Here is an 18,974-nt window from a genome sequence, read left to right as displayed (position 1 = left end):
AGTTATGAGAGGCCACATATTCTATTATCGTATTTATATGAAATGTCAGGCCAGGTGTGGTGGCTCATGCCTGTACTCTCAGCACTTTGGGAGACTGAGGCGGGTGGATCCCTTGAGCGCAGGAGTTTGAGACCAGCCTGGGCAACATGGTGAAACCCCATCTCTACAAAAAAAAAAAAAAAAAAAAATGAAAAATCAGCCGGGCATGCTGGCAGGAGCCTGTGGTCCCAGATGCTCGGGAGGCCGAGGTGGGAGAATCACCTGAGCCTCACGGAAGGTCGAGGCTGCAGTGAGCTGTGATCATGCCTCTGTACTCCATCCTGGGTGACAGAGACCCTGTCTCAAAACAACACAACAAAAAAATGATTATATGAAATGTCAGGATTAGACAAAGCCATAGATACAGAAAATAGAACAGTGGTTGCCAGGGACTAACGGGGAAGGAGAAATGGGGCAGGGAGTGGCAGCTAATGGGTAGAGGGTTTACTTTTGGGGTGATGAAATGTTTTGGAATTAGATAGTAATGACGGTTGCATAAGTTCGTGAATACACTAAAAACTACTGAATTGTTTACTTTTGCAGGATGAATGTTAAGTAATGTCTCACTTCTAAAAACTCCTCATGGCTCCACTCTGCCTCACCACCTATCCGATACAAATAAAATAATCCAACAGATCCAGCAAAAGACAGCTTGTAGGAACACATCCTTGCACACTATCACACTGTCCTCAAAGCTAGCATTCATAGCACTTAATGCTGACCAGCTACTTTACCTTATACTCATCACTTTACTTAATTTTAATCACCACTGTGAGGCAAGTACAACTCTTATCCCTATTTTACAGACGAGGAAACAGAGACAAAATAATCTGCCCAAAGTCGGTCACATAGCTAGGAATCTAAGAGCCAGGCACTGAACTCACGTCCAACTCCAGTGCTCAAGGTCTTAATCACGTCAAGGGGTAAATATACATCCTAAAGCATCTTACAATCTTTAAAATATGTTGATTGTCTTAAATCTGTTTTTAAAACCTGTTTCTTGGTACTCGGGGTTTCTTACACTTGTTGAGTCAAGGAAAGCATGACAGAGAGCTTGTGTCATTAAGGAGCACAGCCATGTCAGGCATTAACCATTAGGAGACTGGAGACTTTCACACAGCAAGGGACAACATTTTAACTCTTTCATTTTCAATTGTTTTATATGCCTCAACACATCGTTTCACCATGTTTTAATTAGTCCTGAACTTATTGTCAGAATCAAGTCCACGTATTCTGACCTAGTTAGCTACAGACTTGACTTAAAGGTCTTGTCAAATACAGTATCTTACCAATTTGATACAAAAGATTACGGAAAAACAATTAGCACTGTCTCTTTGTATTCATACAGTCTCACTTTTTGGGAGATCCAAGTAGTGTAAGAACGCAAGTGAACTGGAAATGCTGTCCTGTTCAATTATACCTCATAATCATATGGGGCCCCAGAGTTGCCATGAGTTCCATCCATGTGGTATTCAGAACTAGAGATAAACTGGGGTTGATCTAGACTACTGAGGCCCCCTAAACAGAAGTATGAGGTTAAGAAAGAAAAATCTACTGAGGACCTATTTGCCATATATGACATAAGTACTTCACATGTGCCAGCTCATTTAATATTCATAACTGCCCCATAGCATAAATTGATTTTAACATCATTTTATAGATGAAGAGGCTCCAGAGACTAAGCAAATTTGTCCAAGATTGGCCAGCTTGTAAAGTGAGAGAGATGAGATTCAAACTTAGGTCTCCTCTGCATTTTCTACTACACCTGCCTCAATTTCATGGACGATATCCACAAAATGTGGACTTTTTTCACTTTTTGTCAGTACAGTTATCCACAATTATCCAGTACAGACATCCACAGAGAGTCCCAAAAGATAACTGTACTGACTTCAGGAAATTTTCTACTATTCAAAGACTAACCCAGAATCTAAAGCACAGAATGTATCAGAGTTTCAATCAGCTCAAGCTAAATAGTCCGCAATGTATCAGAGTTTCAATCAGCTCAAGCTAAATAGTCCCCAAACTTGCCAGTCCTGCCTCCTGCTAATATTCTAAAAGTGGTAACACTCCTCTTCAGAATTATAAAGACCTCAAATACCCACCTACCCCATAGTTTTTGTTGTTTAAATCAAACCACATATGATAATCACTGAATAACCTGGAAACATTTTAATAGATTTCACTTAAACATATAAGACGGATTTGAAGGAGCAAATCCCTATATTAAAATGAAAATTACCATCACACAAAAAATGTAAAAATATGGTAAAACCCAAAGCTCCCTGATAACAGGATGTTTGTCATCTACTGATTACCTCTCTGCAGCACTAGCTATGTGAAAAATGTGCTCATCTTCATTCTGTAACCGTTCTTTTCGCCTTCTTTCAATGTCATGTCGTAGGTCATTCGGATCTATTATTTTGATCAGAGTCTGAGGAATTTTGACAGAAGACAAACCATTCACAATACTGTTAGTTGCACAAAGACCATATCTAACAAGAACCTTAATTACAAGTCCTAGATAAGTTATCTTGTATTCATCCTGCTAATGGTATTGTAAACTAATACAGATATTTTGAGACCCAATTGACAATAAACAGAAAAGCTCCTAACATTGAACCAGGATTCCCACCTATGAGACTCTAACCCAAAGAAAAGATTATCTACCTAAACAGATTCAAAATAGTATATTTAAAATAACAAAAAATAGAAGCTACTCAAATGTAAAAAAAAAATTAAGAGGAAGGGAAGAATGAGTAAATAAATCATGGTAAACTTAAGTCAAAAGAATAATATACAATCATTTAACTTATGGTAATAATGACTATGTGGAAGTCAACATAGAAAAGTACTTTTTTTTTTTTTTTGAGACAGAGTCTCGCTCTGTTGCCCAGGCAGGAGTGCAGTGGCACGATCTTGGCTCACTGCAAGCTCTGTCTCCCGGGATCACGCCATTCTCCTGCCTCAGTCTCCCGAGTGGCTGGGACTACAGGCACCTGGCTAATTTTTTTGTATTTTTAGTGGAGACGGGGTTTCACCCTATTAGCGAGGATGGTCTTGATCTCCTGACCTCATGATCCACCCGCCTCAGCCTTCCAAAGTGCTGGGATTACAGGTGTGAGCCACCGCACCCGGCCGAAAAGTGCTTATTGAAAAAAGTTAATTAGGCCAGGTGCAGTGGCTCATGCCAGTAATCCCAGCACTTTGGGAGGCTGAAGTGGGTGGATCATTTGAATAGGAGTTCAAGACCAGCCTGGCCAACATGGTGAAACCCCATCTCTACCAAAATACAAAAATTAGCCGGGTGTGATGATGGGTGCCTGTAATCCCAGCTACTTGGGAGGCTGAGGCAGGAGAATGGCTTGAAACTGGGAGGTGGAGGTTGCAGTGAGCTGAGATCACGCCACTGCACTCCAGCCTGGGTGACAGTAAGACTGCCAGAAAAGATGATCAAATAATATTTTGTGTTAAATGACTAAATTATAGGTGATTTTTTTAAAAAGCACAGATTTCCTGTAAGTTGATTATAGGACTTTGATGATTAGAAATTGTCTGAAAATATCATTTGTTCAACAAATTAACCTATCTCCATAAATTCAGCAAAAATTATAATCATTTCACAAGTGAAAAAATTATTTATATATTCTATCAGAAATGTATTAAAATATCTCCTCTACAAAAACTCTTTATTCTCAATGAATAAATTAGCAGTTCTTTTAGAACTTGATATAATTCTTCTAAAACAAGAGCCAGTTTTCTTCCCTCCTGGCTAGTCAAGACAGTCTTTTTAATTAGCAAAGAAATGGGAGGTGGGAGGGGAGGTGTTGGATGGGAACCACACACAACACATGAATAAAGAAATTTAGTCCCTTATTTCCCTTATTTTGCTAGTTCATATTCCACAGAATGTTTCGTACATTCTGCAGTAAACAGAAGGGCAATATCAAATGAAATTTTGTTCCTGTGCATTCATTCCATGCACAATTTAAAAATATATTCCACAAGATTGCTTTGAAAAAAAAACAGGTATCTAATATACTTTCCATAAGCTTTACAGTGTGGAGTTTGGGGATGAATATCAAATGCTGTAATTGCGTGTCAATTTTACAAAGCTGTTATCCTTAGGGATTGTCCCTCTTAGGGAATATTTTTGTCTTTTGTCAGTATTCTCACTCCAACCTGACTGATAGTCAGAATCACCTGAAGAGCTTTTTAATTTCAGATTCCTGGGTTTCAATCCTCCTTCTTCATGTACTGTAACTCCCTTTTCTCTCCCAACCACCAATCTCCTTGCCATTAGTATACCAACAATAAGAAAATTTCTCATCAAAAATTGTATTCACTAACCTGTTCCGATTCATAGATCACAGCTTGTTTACTCTGAAGCTCGGCCAAAGACATATCTATTCTCCTAAAATAATAAAGGCATAGTACAATTAAATAATTATGTTATACACTGATACCTTGGTTCTACTATTACAGAATAGAATTTGAAATAAAGCTAGTATGTTTTAGAGAAAGCAAAAGAAACTTGCTACCAGATAGTTTTTCACCTATATGGCAGTCTCCCAGGATATTCATATCCTATGAATCATATTACAGGGAAGCTTTAGTGGTTCTCAAATCAGTAGTCTGTGTAATCTCAACCTTTGCTCTGGTGATATACCGCATTCTCACATGTATTCAAATCAGCTCACAAGACAGGGTACACCACCTGCTCCAACAAGTGCCAGCAGAAGACACATGGTTTCATCTGGCTGCCCTCAGAACACCTATTTGTGATCACATGAAGCAACCTATGATTTCAATGGCTTAACAACTGTCTTTCATTCTTCTACTGAGGACCTCAGGCAGCAATTACTATTGACAGCAGAAGTGAAGTTAGGTATGTAAGTATTTTCAAAGTCCTACACATTTAAACAATGCTAGTCAATGTTTTCAGTGCATCCTATTCATTCCATCAAAGTGCAGTGGCCAGATAATGCTTGGATTATCCTATTATTTTTGTGAAGGAAATGGAATCCTAGAGTCTACAGCAAGCCCAGGTGAGCAGGTTCAGAAAGCAGCACCTTCCCAAATCTTTTCTGATGTTTATCCCCATTAGTTAAATGGGTATAATATGGTAATCAATCATTACCTGTGTATTTCTGGATCTGAATTCAATGTAATTTCATTTACATCTGCCTTGTGTGTATCCTGCATTGTTGAGAAACGCTCATGTAAAGTAATACCAGGTGATGGAAAATAATTTGCTGAAAAGGGAAACAAACAGTTTTATCTCAATGTTAAGCTGATTTCACTTAAAAGATTACATATAAGCACAGAAAGAAGGGATTATTTTTTAAAATTCAACCTGTTTTCTCTTAAGAATATGTGCGACCCAAATTTATTTCGCAGACTAATTTGTAGCTCTCACGTGCCTTCCCAAGCCCAAACAAGAGTAAAAATGCCTGATTTATTAATCAAAGAATTTTCTTTCTATCTGACATGCCTGCTTACTTGTCCAGGGGAAAAGACAATGGCTCTTTCAAAGCAAGGACCTTTCTTCTCCAAGGTAAGACTTACTATATCTGGAAAGTAAAGATGGCACAGAGCTTCACAGTTGAATGAAAATAAAAAGTAACTTCAAAAACAAGCCTGAAACATCAAAACAATTTCAAACAAATACTAACTGTTATGTCTGCATATCACAGAAGGCCTTCTAATGCCACTTTACTTTAATTCACATTAAAGTGCATGAAAACATTTAGAAATCAGCTACGCTACACACTTTTAATAGGATACAGAGAAAGAGAATACACTTGGCCCATCAGAATGCTACTTAAGCAATCCTCTTCCCTAATTTACTGTTCCTGTTCTGGGACAATCTCCTGGATTTTTCTGCAAATCAGCTCCATTTCTGCCAAGAATCACATTTCCTTTGGGTGAGAGGGACTGGAGCTGAGAGGATGAAGTGTTTCAGACAAACTATGTGCTTTAAAGTAAATACACGCCTCAGTTTGAGGGACGCAGAGAAAAAAAAACCTCATTTTCAAAATATATTTTATGAAGGTAAGAAAGATTAATGCAATTGTCTAGTAGAAGTACAAAATAAAAAATTTTAAATTCTTGAAGGCCTCCAGCTTGTAATACCTACAATTGCCTTATTTGTGTAGCATCACTGGGGAAAGTTGTTCTATATCACTGAATTTTCCAATTAATGGAAACTCGCCAGGAGCAAAAACAAAACAATTTAATGCAAACCATTAAAAGTATTTATTTATTACGCAACTCCCAGACATAAAGAATGCCAAAGCAAACTAGAAGTTTCATTGATCACTCAGCATCATCCTTAAGATACAAAGTCCTAGGAATGCCCTCAGGGGGGTTTAAGAATCATAAAATGACCTAGGCTTCCTGATTTCTTGAGTTTCCTATCTGTTTTTGTTGCTTTTTCCTCCCTGTTAGGTTCCCAGTTATTGTTTCTTACTGCTCTCAGTATGCCTTGTCTTTTGCAGCAGCCAGCCTCTCCCTTTCTAACTTGCAATTTCCAATCTACTAACACTTGAAGCACAAGGTTATTGGAACTACATATAAAGAACTAGGCTCAAATGAATGCCTGATACTCTCTTCAAAAGATTTCCTAATTCACAGTCTAGCTTACAATGAAGTATTAATTACTATTAAACTATACTGCAGGTGTTTACCTGTATCTCGTGAAACGTTACTACATTACTTTTGTGTTATCCCTAATGTATGTGCAAAATATACCAACCTTTAACTTGATGGATTATTGTTATGATTTCCTGAGCAAATTCTCCTGTAGGTTTGTTTTCAGTATTCTGAGTTGAGTCAAGATGTTCAAACACTGGATGAAAGTTCTCACTTTTCCTGCCAACAGCAACCAAATCATGTGACATCTGTCTCTCTGTGGAATAGCTAGAAGCAACCCTAGAATAATTCGCAAATGTTTAACTAAATTTGAAACTATTTTGTGGAGAAAAGAATTTATCAAAAATTAAGATAGCTACAAAACTAAAAAGATGTATATCTTTTCTTATAATTAAGGCACTAAATTCCATGCCATAAAACATGTACAATAACAAGTAGGAGAAATTAACTACAGATACATGGCTCTGAGTTCTTTCAAATCAGAGGTCATTAAATATTTGCCACTTTAATAATAAAATCCTTCAAATTCTAAGTGAAACAATTTTTACTTCAAAAACACAAGGTATTAAGGACACTTACTATGCAAAATGTAATTGATTAGATTATTTTCTACTTCCAAATGGCCAAAATATTGTTAGTCCAGCAAAATTATTTTATCTTGAAATACTACCACACTTTAAAAAGCCGATATCAAACATAAGAACCTCTCTAACTTAATAAAAATCCTTATATCTTTATATCAGTAATAAGAAGCTTAGAATTGTATTTTGAAATAAAATTCTGTTAAGAGGTTAACTTAATTACAAAGTCTCACTAAATTCTCAGAAAATAGTCTTAGCTGTTAGGCAAAGTTATGGTCATTAACACCAGTTACAGTGTTCACCCTCAATGTACCCATAAAGAAATACTACCATTTATTATATAACCCCAGCTATCTTACCACTTTAATGCCTTCTGAATCTTATAACTTTTGTTAAGAGCTCTCCTGACCTCTAAGTACTTTTACAAACTAATGGTTATGATACAGAGCTAACTATTATTGAGGGCTTATCACGTGCCAAACATGGGGGCTTAGAGCTTACCAACATTATCTCATTTCATCTTTACAATAGCCCTATGGGGAAGGTGCCACGACCCTGAGACAATGGACGTCTTGGTTGCTTTGTCTCACATCCTAGAGATTGAGCATTCAAATGAACACGTCTTCCAACTGTTGTAATGAAAAACTATACCTTATTCCAAGAATGCTATGCTTGCTTAAAACTACTCAGAAATTCTTTGTCTGGAGGTACTTTATGCATCAATGAAGAAATTTTCTCATGATTTTATAATTATATCTCATTTTGGACCCAAAATGTCACTAATCAGCTTGTACCTATCTTATTTCCCTGTACTTAACTCTAAATTGCTTTTGGCTCTTCTCAAAAATCAAGTTCATTGTCCAAAGAACTGACATTTGCAACTGCTGGGGTTCTTAATGGCTACATTACAGGCTCAGAAGATAAATCCGAAAGACAGCCCTGAAGTATGTTTTAAATAACAGAGCACCACTGGAATAGCTCATCATATAGCAGAAAGCAGACCGACAGATGTGTCTGGGGGTACGAGTGCATGCATGCACATATGTATTTATTTATTTAAGTCCTGTAACAGCCATATATCTAAACTGCTGCAGGGTTATAAGGGGCTTACAGATATTCTTTAACTAAAAATTGTAGCTCCTCTAATAAAAATGGTTTTGAGTGTCTATTTATAACTTATCAGAGGAAATGCTTCTATCTGACTTTCCGTGCTCCCTGCTCTCAGACCAGCATTGCCAGGGACAACTCCGTGCCAAGGCAGAAACACAGAAATGGAACCATGCAGCAGGTTGACCGCACTGCTGTGGTTTCGTTGATTCATTAGAAGGACTTTCATTAGAAAGAAGGCGCATTTCCCTTCTTTCCTCCTAATTTGCTCCAAGCTTCCCACTGTGTATGTGATAACTAGGTAAGAGACATTTGCTGGCAAATGTTAGAACACCCCGTAACGACCTCCACTAACAAAGAATTACAAATGCTCTCTGTTTAAGGGGGTTTAAAGTTACAAAATTCCTGTGCCATACCAAAAAAAAAAAAAATAGCCTTTAAAAACATTTTATAGGAGGAAACTAGTATATTTAAATAGAACTATACAAATGGTCCATACACCAGAGGAAATCAGTTGATAAGGTTTTTTTCTGGCAGCCTCAGTTTATCCCAAAAGGAAATAAGCTAATAAAGATGTTCAGTTTTCCAATGGGTAATTATTAACATTTACTTAAAATTTCTTACAAATTACTGCTGAAACTCTTGTCCCCACTCCATGCTCAATCCTCAATCCGCAGGAGTTATATACTTTTAACTATGAAGCTATTATATATTTAATTCCTGAAATCTTAGTGTTTAAACTTGTTATCCATTAAAATTTATCCTAGAGTTCCTCTACTACAAGATATTTAAGAAAAAATTAAAATTATCATTTTCTAGAAAATATACATTAACACAGTAAAACCTCCAAATTTTAGTCTTTTAAAAATAATTATGATACTTTGGTACAAGAAAAACCCTCTTTAGATATGAGAATGCAAAATGTTCTAAATATTTATATTTGTAAATGTAATCATCTTTTGGTTCACATTTTACTTTTTACTATTTCCTATGGTATGGATTGATTAACAAGTTAATAATTTCAGGAAATATCCGCAAAGCAAGTAGTTAAGCTAAAAAGATCAAATGTTCTCATTTGAGATGCATTTTAGACAATTTAAAAAATTAAAATACAGCCAAAAATCTCTATTCTAATACTATTTCTGGTACTAGTTTCATTAAATCTTCCAAGATCCTTTGTTCCCTCGACTGCACTTTCCCTGTTTATTTTTCTGTTTAAGGATATTTCCACTGATGTTCTCTGAGCGTTGTGGGTAATAACCAAGAAAACATAAAAAGCTACATTAAACCTTAATTTCCTGTTGTACACACTTAGGACTCATCAAAGAAACGAACTGCATGGCAAAACGGCAACAAAAAACCCAACAGCAGCCAAAACCAACAGATTCCCCTGCCCTCTGGAAGCTTCTCATATATATCAAAATCCATATGACACATATAAAGTTTTCCTTTCTGTCTTCTTCCAACTAATAACTAACACTTCATACAGCATCCTACAGTTCATATAAAGCACTTTCCCAATTACAGTCACATGCAGCATAATGACGTTTCCATTAATGACCACTTAAATGATGGTGGTACTGTATTTCTAGTGTACCTTTTCTAGGTTTAGATATGTTTAGATATACGAATAGTTACTGATGTGTTACAGTTGCCTACAGTATTCAGTACAGTAACATGCTGTGCAGGTTTGTAGCCTAGAAGCAATAGGCTCTACCATATAGCCTAGGTGTGTAGTAGGTTACATCATCTAGGTTTGTGTAAATACACTCTATGATCTTCAGAAAGTGGCAAAACCGCCTAACAAGACATTTCTCAGAACGTATCCCCATCGTTGAGCAATGCATGACTGTATATAATTTGCTCCTGTCTTCCTAAGAACAAATTTAGAAATTGTGGAGTTGAGGGAAAAGGTTCAGGGAGATTACTCCTCCCCTCATTCCGCATCTCAATACTTTTTGCACAAAAGTCCTCTAGTGGGCCTCCCCAGCCCCAACATGCATTCAGTCTACCTCACAGACAACAACCCTCTGGCAGCCAGAACTGGGCTGCCGGGCCTCTCCTATCAGCTGATAATGTCAAATCCGGCTGGCAGTTGCAGCATTCTTACCTTTCAGTCTCCTTTCCCTCTATTCCTTTTCACTGCTCAAAACCACACAGGTCAAAGTTCCTGTGTATGTTTTACTGCCATTGTTAACCTGTAAATATAAAATTTCTTTTGCCTCATCTCCATGTGTCTGAAATACACCAGCCTTTGAAGCCTAGCTCACATGTCAACTACATGATGCCTCTCTTCAATTTCCCAGCTTGGTACCACCCATCTTCTGCTGAGTCACACATGCACTCCAATAAACCAAAGGAGAAACCTAATCGTATGCAGCTCTCTAGTCCCAGGGCACCCTAACAGACTGTCTCACACAGGGTAGGTCCTCAAAAAATACCCACTGAATGAATAAATAATGAATCAAAAATGACTTGGTCAATTTGAAATGAGTGTTTCAGCTAAAGAGATGATAAGGTCAAGTGCAGTGGCTCACGCCTGTAATCCCAGCTACTCGAGAGGCTACAGTTTCGGAAGCCAAGGCAGGAGGATTGCTTGAGCTCAGGAGTTCAAGACCAGCCTGGGTAACATAGCAAGACCTCATCTCGACTAAAAATTAAAAAAAAAAAATTAGCCAGGCATGTTGATGTGTGCCTATAGTCCCAGCTACTCGAGAGGCTGAGGTGGGAGGATTGCTAGGGCCTAGGACATCAAGGCTGTAGTGAGCCGTGATCACAGCACTGCACTCCAGCTTGGGTGACAGAGCAAGACTGAGTGAGTGAGAGAGAGAGAGAGAGAGAGAGAGAGAGGACTTCAACATTTTATTTTTATTTTATTTTTGAGACAGGGTCTGGCTCTGTCACCCAGGCTGGAGGGCAGTGGCACAATCTCGGCTCACTGCAATCTCTGCCTCCTCAAGCCAACCTCCCACTTGGGCCTCCTGATTAGTTGGGACTATAAGTGTGCACCACTACACTTGGCTAATTTTTGTATTTTTTGTAGAGACGGAGTTTTACTATGTTGCCCAGGCTAGTCTCAAACTCCTGAGCTCAAGGGATCTGCCTGCCTCGGCCTCCCAAAGTGCTGGGATTACAGGCATGGGCCACCATGCCCAGCCAGACTTCAACATTTTAATTGAGGCCAATTTAATTTTGTTTTTTTAACTTTCTTGGCTTTTTTAATTTTTATTTTTTGCTTAACTTAGACCAATTTAAATTTAATATTTTTAATATAAAATCTCAAATATAAAGTTCAGAGATGAACATGATGATCCTCCATGTGTCTGTCGACTCAGCTTCAATGGTCACCAACACATGGCCAATCCAAGCAGACTCACAGAGCCAGGAGGAACTGCAGGCTAATTTAGGCCCAAAAGGTTATAGCCAAGTGACCTGCCCAATGTCACAGAGCTGATCAGTGGTCCACAGGAAGACAAAAACCTATGCACTCTAACTGCCAACAGAATCCCTATACAAGGCCTCCTAAGAGACACCAAGAGAAGCTAGGGTCAAAAATAGGAACAAAAGGGAACGTTCTCTCAATTAATTTTTGATTTTAAAATGCGCATGAGAAATTAAAGTAGGGGAGAACTTTAGTTTTTTATGCTACATAACAGCAAGGTGGCAGGTCTGGGTATAAAATATATCCCCACCTGCAGCTTATTTTACCTCCAGTGGAACAGTGTCCATCATAGGTAAACTTATGTGAGTAGGTTCCCTTCCTTCAATCTCAGTTATGACTTTTCACATTGTTCCCTGCCCGCATGACACCTGTTTCCTCAGTGTCAGGGTTCCAATGTCCTCTGGGGCCCATCACCCACCTCCTCCCCTTTCAAAGCGGGAAAAGAGCTGATGGGGTAGAGAGGCTCTGTGTCTCTTCAGTGGGAAATAAAGGATTAGACGCAAATGTGGCCAATGTACTTAGTCCACCATCAACTCTGATAGCCATAAATGCTGATGGACAACATTCCCCATGTCCCAGGTGTCTCGTATCAGCTTCCCAGGCGATCAAAGAAGCCTCTGATCCATCAGCAGCAGTTTATTCTGCTCCAGATATTAGTACCACCTCCTCCCTCCTCCCTCTCCCTCCTCCTCTTCCTTCCTGGCCTAGCCAAGGGTCAATCCCTCACCCACTCAGCCCAACATTAAACTAACACCTGCATTTGTCTGCCCCAAAACTTTCAGATGCATGTATACAACAGTTAATGTTTTGCATATGTAACAACCTTAGTAGAAATTTTCATACTGATTCCCTAACTTACATTCTGAAACATATAATTATGACTCAGATGTAATTTCTGATAATGAAGTTTCTGACAGAGTGGATAATTAGAATACAGTCTTTCTTAACGGAAGTATTAACCATGCGGTGAACATTCAAGCAAGTGTTTACCTACTGCTGTTCTAGATACAAACTAGAATCTAAAAAACTCACAGAGTGATAACTTTTTGTTTTCAACCATACTGATAACTGGAATAACAAATATCAATTCTCAACCAAAGCTAAGTAAACAAATGCACAAAACTAGCCATTTTAGCATTTCCAAAAAAAAGCAGATGAACTCTCTAGATGTTAACCAATAAATAAAGTTCTCTCTGCACTCTGATTATTTTACTCTTTTCTAGAAAAGAAAAATCTAATTTATATTAATAGATGAAAACATAATTCTACTGAGGGCATTATCTTTGTTTTATGGATCAGTCCACATACAATTAAATCCAAACCACAAAATTCATCCATAACCCATTCACCAGGAAATAAAGATTCTGTTGACTATGACGCTTTATCATACTGAAAAGATGCATATATTTGCTCAGTTATTTATTTTTCAGGTCTTTGAACAGAGAGGATTTGCAGTGGAGGTTATTACACAAGCCATCCTGCAGGCCCTAGGCAGGTATTCAAATGGCCCTGGTATGCTGCCAGACCCCAGTGACAGATTATGAGATTTCACAAAATCATAGTTTATAAATTCAAAATAAAAGATGCAGCAGCCTCCATTTTAAGCTCATTTTTGTGACACATGATAAAGATCAAGCTTCCATTTCTCATATCAAATTATAAAATTAACTGTTTAGTATCTCTAATGAGGTCTATTAAAATAAAACTCTTCAAAACTGGTATTTCTAGCATTCTTTAAAAGTGTTACAATTTTTAAATTCTCTTTTCACTATAACACACTTCATTATTAAACATGGGGGTATCATTACTTTTATTTTTTTAGTTTTAATTTTTGAGACGGGTCTCACTTTGTCACCCAGGCTGGAGTGCAGTGGCACAAACATGGCTCACTGCAGTCTCGATCTCCCGGGCTCAAGCCAATCCTCCCATCCCAGCCTCCCAAGAAGCTGGGACTACAGGCACATGTCACCACACCCAGCTAATTTTTGTATTTTTTTGTAGAAGTGGGGTTTCATCATGTTGCCTAGGCTGGTCTCGAACTGCTGAGCTCAAGTAATCAGCCTGCCCTAGCCTCCCACAAATGCTGGGATTACAGGTGTGAGCCATTGCACCTGGCCACATCATTACTTTTATTAAAAAGTTAAAAATTTTTATGCATTTCATTGTATATAATTTTACCTCAAAAGAAAAAAGAGGAACTGTAAACAAAAATTTATAAGGTATCTAAATGGGAGTGTCCTGACATTTGCAACTTACTTTGAAAAATATCCAAAAAATAAGGTGGAACAATGGATGAATAGATACATTTGTAATTATGAAAGTAAACTGTTAATTGTAGACTTTAGGTGGTGAGTATATGGGCGTTCACTGTAGAATTCTTTCAGCTTTTCTGTATGTTTGAACATTTTCAAAATAGAACGTTGGATAGAAAAAAAGCTTAAGGCTGGGTACGGTGGCTCATGCCTGTAATCCCAGTGTTTTGGGAGGCCAAGGAGGGATGATTGCATGAGGCCATGAGATTGAGACCAGCCTGGGCAACGTAGCAAGATTTCTATCTCTACAAAATATTTTTTATTAGCTGGGTGTGGTGGTGCATGCCTGTAGTCCCAGCTACTCAGGAGGCTGATGCAGGAGAATCACTTGAGCCCAGGAGTTCAAGGCTGCAATGAGCCATGATCACACCACCGCACTCCAGCCTGGGTGACAGAGCATGACCCTGTCTCGAAAAGAAAAAAAGAAAGAAAGAAAAGTGTGTATGCTATATGTTATATATGTATATCTCATAGCCATCAGAATGTAATCCAATAATCCAAGCTCCCCTCCCTTTTTTTTTCTTTTTTTTTTTTGAGACAGAGTCTCACTCTATTGCCCAGGCTGGGGTGCAATGGCACAATGATGGCTCACTGCAGCCTCAAACTCCTGAGCTCAAGCGATCCTCTGACCTCAGCTTCCCAAAGTGCTCCGATTACAGGCATGAGCTACTGTGCCCAGCCGTTAAGGTAACATTCTTAAACTTGGTACTTACAGAAGCTTTTGTGCTTTTAAGATGAAGAACTAGTAGGAGATATAATAGCACAAAATTATTTAAGACATATGTAAAAAGATACAAAATTATTAATATACCACAGCAGTCATGTATAAATATACATAGAAAAATAACTAGACTAAAATGCAAATAAAATTGTTGTAGAGTAGTAGAATTATGGATGATTCTCCCCCTTTATTTCTTGAACTTTCTGTAATATAATCATACTTATAAATGCTTTCTGAGCACATATATAAATGCACATACGTATATTTAAAAATATTTTCTACAAGTGCAATGAATGCAAAAGAACTATGAGGTGGGGTGTTGCCATGTCTAAATTTAAGAAAAGGAACAGAGGCCAGGTACAGTGGCTCAGGCTGGTAATGCCAGTGCTCTGGGAGGCCGAGGTGAGAGGATCGTTTGGGGCCAGGAGTTTGAGACCAGCCTGGGCAACATAGCAAGATTCCGTCTCTACAAAAAAAGAAAAAAATTAGCTGGGCATGGTGGCATGCACCTATAGTCCTAGATACTCAGGAGGCCAACACAGGAGAGGCAGGAGGATCATCTGAGCCCAGGAGTTTGAGGTTGCAGTGAGCTGTGATCGTGCCACTGCACTCCAGCCTGGGCAACACAGCAAGACCCTGTCTCAAAAGAAAAGGAGAGAAAAGAAAAAGGAACAAAAAATATTTTGTTTTACAAAAAAGGACTTGTGGGTTTATCTCCCCCAAACCCTTTGGATTTTGTTTTCTCTCATTTTTGGTTCAAAAACAAATGAGTCAAGCATGAATATAAACATACCAGATCAACATGGCCCACCCCTTTTCATTCACATACTCGTAGCGTATTAAGGTCATGAACAGTTTTAGCCGTTTAGTTTTAGGCCAACTGCAGTGCCTTATTATATACATTAAATGGAAGTAATATTTGTCGAGGAACAAAGCACGTGAGTCTGCTTTAAGAGAATGTAACCTATAACAACAATAGTCTATTTTTTTAAAGAATCATTAAGGGCCAAAGTAAATGTCTTATAAATAGGCATCTTCTCAGATTATGGTGTAATTTCCTCTACCTGGGAGAATCTAGTTGGTTGAGCCCCAGTCATTTTGAGATGGCAGCAAAAACCACATTAAGTCACCTGCCTCATTGAGTCATAAGGGAACACGTGGATTTGAGCCCAAGCCACTCTGACTTAGACAAGTCACTTCATCTCTCAGGGCCGCGCTTTCCTCCTGTATAAAACTAGGTCCTGCTAAGGTCCCTTTCAGCTCAAAAAATTCTCTGAATCTCAGGCAACAGAAAGCACAGGCTCTGAGAAACTGAGCAAGGACTAGGTTTTCTTGAACTCTACCCAGCTAATCCCTGGATAAGGAAAACCTGGCAGCATAAAAACAAGTGAATTTGTAAAGAGGAACAACTCCACAGAATGCCCCACATCCAAGAAGCATCTGGAGATAGGACGTGGAAACAAGGAGACACGAAATCGCTCCCATGTAACTAATCACAGGAAACAGCCTCACTACAGGGCTTTTTTTGGGGGAAATTCTTGGCAATCCCTCCCACTCGATGGACTCTAAACACTATTAATTCCATTTTGGAAGCTGCAAATAAAGATTGTAGAAACATTATCAAATATCATAAAGAAAAAACAAAGATAATACCTGAATGTATTTACTGTTTTCTTCACATCTACTTTAACTGTAAGTGATTTCTTCCTAAGATTGATAGGCGAGGGTTTCACATCAGAAAGTTTTTGACTTTTATCAAGTTGGTTACTGGAAGAATTGCTCTCTTTTCTGCAATCCCCTTCTTTTTTTATTTTTTCCTTCCGTTTGTCATTACTAGACCTCAAATCAACATCATTTTTATTTGGATAAGTACAGACAATGCTGTCTTTCTTAGACGGTTTAAAAGGTTCTTTGACTTGTCCATCTTGAGTCTCTCTCCCTCTTCCAGTATTAAAACAATCTAACTCTCTATTTACAGGGCCTTTTTGAAAACTGTATTTTCTATCTTCTTCCTTACAGTACTTCTGAGTTCTCCCATCAGAAAAGTCCTGGTCCCCATCCGAGAGCTTAGGACGTTTGTGACGATAGTCATAGGATACTTTGGTTGCTGAACTGGTCTCTGGGTGTTCCCTCTCAGCATGTCGATAAGTCTGGGGCCCAAGGTTCCACTGGTCTGTGTCCTCTTGGTAAGGTGGGAGGGAATGCTCGGGCTTCCACTTTGGATTCCTGGCAGGCTCTCTGCTTTCATACCTCTCCACGTCTTTAGGTCTTTTTGATGTGTGTCCATATTTTCTGAAATCACGATCCTCAGGATACCTGTGTTGACATAAAGCAGTTTACACTTGCAATAGAGAGAAGAAAGGGAGAATTTATATGTGTAGAATGTTGGGCAGCATGGCTTTAAATGCAGAATGCAGTGGCAAGCTAATCTATAATCCCTTAAGCCAATTCTAGAGGCATAAGGCAGTTAAAGAGGAAAATACCATCTTTTAAAAGTATTCTAGCCATCAACATGATTTACTGTAAAAAGAAATACTTCACTACTACCAGTACACCATAACTAAATTACAATGCTTTTTGTCTTTTTAGACAAAAGCTTTTCAAGGTGGTTATCTTCAACCATAAAGTAAACAGACCTTTTCACTTGAGGCATTATACCAAATTACCCAGGTTTAATGTTTTCCTATACCTCTTCTGAAATGAGCTCCTTGTCTCAAAGTCTTCAGAGCCTCTTCTAGTTGACTGGGAGTATTTTTCTTCTTGTATCCTCTGGTGCCTCAACTCATCTTCATGCCACTTTCCTTCAAATCTAAAAGAATCTGCTATTGACCTCTGAGGTGGTTTCCCTCCTTTTCCACTTCCTCTAACTCTGTGGTCATCAGGACTATACCCTCCTTGCACTTTCTGGGGATAAGAATTCCTCTCATGCTCTTTGTAGGGTATACCCTCTGAGTATTTGGGCATATACTGAGCTCTCCTGTTACTGTCCCCTCTTCCAGGCGAATATCCTCGGTGAGGCTTATACATATAAACATTTTCTAAAGAGTTTCTTATGTTAGGGGAAGGTGATCTATGTTCATAAGACTGGTAATATATATTTCCACGAGAGGGAATCCTTGGTTTACTCTGTCCACGTTTCTCACTGTCCATTCTCCAAGCGACGGGTCTTTTTGGATCCTTCCTATATTCACAGCCATAATGCCCGTGAGAATGTCTTTGCTTGTAGTGTTCAGCATTTCTAGGTACTGGCGATAAAGACCTATGTAAACAAACACAGAAAAGTGTAATCCATTTAAAGATAATCAACTAAGTGTGTCTTAATATGACCTACCGAAAACAGTTGCTTTTCCTAGGATCCTTCAGCTTCTTCCACTCAAACTAAATTCATCAATTTGCTACATCTGCATTCTAAATTGTACATTTGGGGGTCTGACTATAGTACTGCCCAATCAACAAGCATACTCTTTCCATCTGAACTAAGGTATTCCATGTGCTGATCCAAATGAGCTGAGCACACCTTTCCCATTGGAGGAGGGCCAGCTTAGGTACACAGCAGGATCCATTTTAGAAGACTGCTGACAGCAAAGTTCTGGCAAAAGAAGATGCAGTGACTTCAAAGGGCCAGTCAGCAAAAGCTTACATCCTGCTCAAAGGCCAGGTAAGAAACAAGCAGGAAGGCAAGACTCACACAAATCAATGTGTAGGAGGGCCTCCAGCAAACTGAACATCACCTCTGACAATAAATTAGAGTCTAAGATTTAATGATGCTACAATTCAAACTCAGAACCAAGCCAGGCCCAGAGCTTCTCCAGTTGATTGTCTACTTTCTCCACTAAGGCTGTATCAAGGAGCAAAACATATGTACTCAACCGGGGGAGAAGGGGGAACAAGAGGCTCTTAAGACTTGAATCTCATGCTTAATTCCTCCAGAAATACCTCTAACATAGGTAAGTTGCTTTTTGTTCCCAGATCTGTTCCTTTGCATATCGACGGAAAGATGTGCTGTTCGAACAGAGCTTGTAACTTTGGTGAAGTTATACTTTAAAGTAGCTATAATGCTCTCCAGGGGCAGCACATCCTTTCTGGAACTACCTTCTCCATACCTCAGCATTGCCAACATT

At 38.6% G+C, this 18,974-nt stretch overlaps 1 protein-coding gene across 9 annotated transcripts in view; it reads right to left on the bottom strand.

The window, feature by feature from the left end:
* Positions 1-18,974, bottom strand: part of BCLAF3 (BCLAF1 and THRAP3 family member 3) — a 74,847-nt gene that overhangs the window by 31,665 nt on the left and 24,208 nt on the right. For 6 of the 9 annotated variants that reach the window (XM_031660478.1, XM_009197304.4, XM_017954187.3 and 3 more), the window contains 6 exons: positions 17,543-18,112; positions 16,507-17,169; positions 6,794-6,969; positions 5,177-5,291; positions 4,387-4,450; positions 2,355-2,470 (listed from right to left, as the gene is read on the bottom strand). In XM_031660478.1, coding sequence (XP_031516338.1) covers positions 2,355-2,470; positions 4,387-4,450; positions 5,177-5,291; positions 6,794-6,969; positions 16,507-17,169; positions 17,543-18,112 — 1,704 coding nt within the window. The remainder of the gene's footprint in view (positions 1-2,354; positions 2,471-4,386; positions 4,451-5,176; positions 5,292-6,793; positions 6,970-16,506; positions 17,170-17,542; positions 18,113-18,974) is intronic. The other 3 variants (XM_017954189.3, XM_017954191.3, XM_021932647.2) reach the window with 2 other exon arrangements.

Source organism: Papio anubis, chromosome X (assembly GCF_008728515.1).
Source record: "Papio anubis isolate 15944 chromosome X, Panubis1.0, whole genome shotgun sequence".
In the NCBI taxonomy this organism is placed as follows: domain Eukaryota; kingdom Metazoa; phylum Chordata; class Mammalia; order Primates; family Cercopithecidae; genus Papio; species Papio anubis.
Note: the sequence above shows the minus strand (reverse complement) of the source record. Positions and strands in the feature narration are given on the sequence as shown.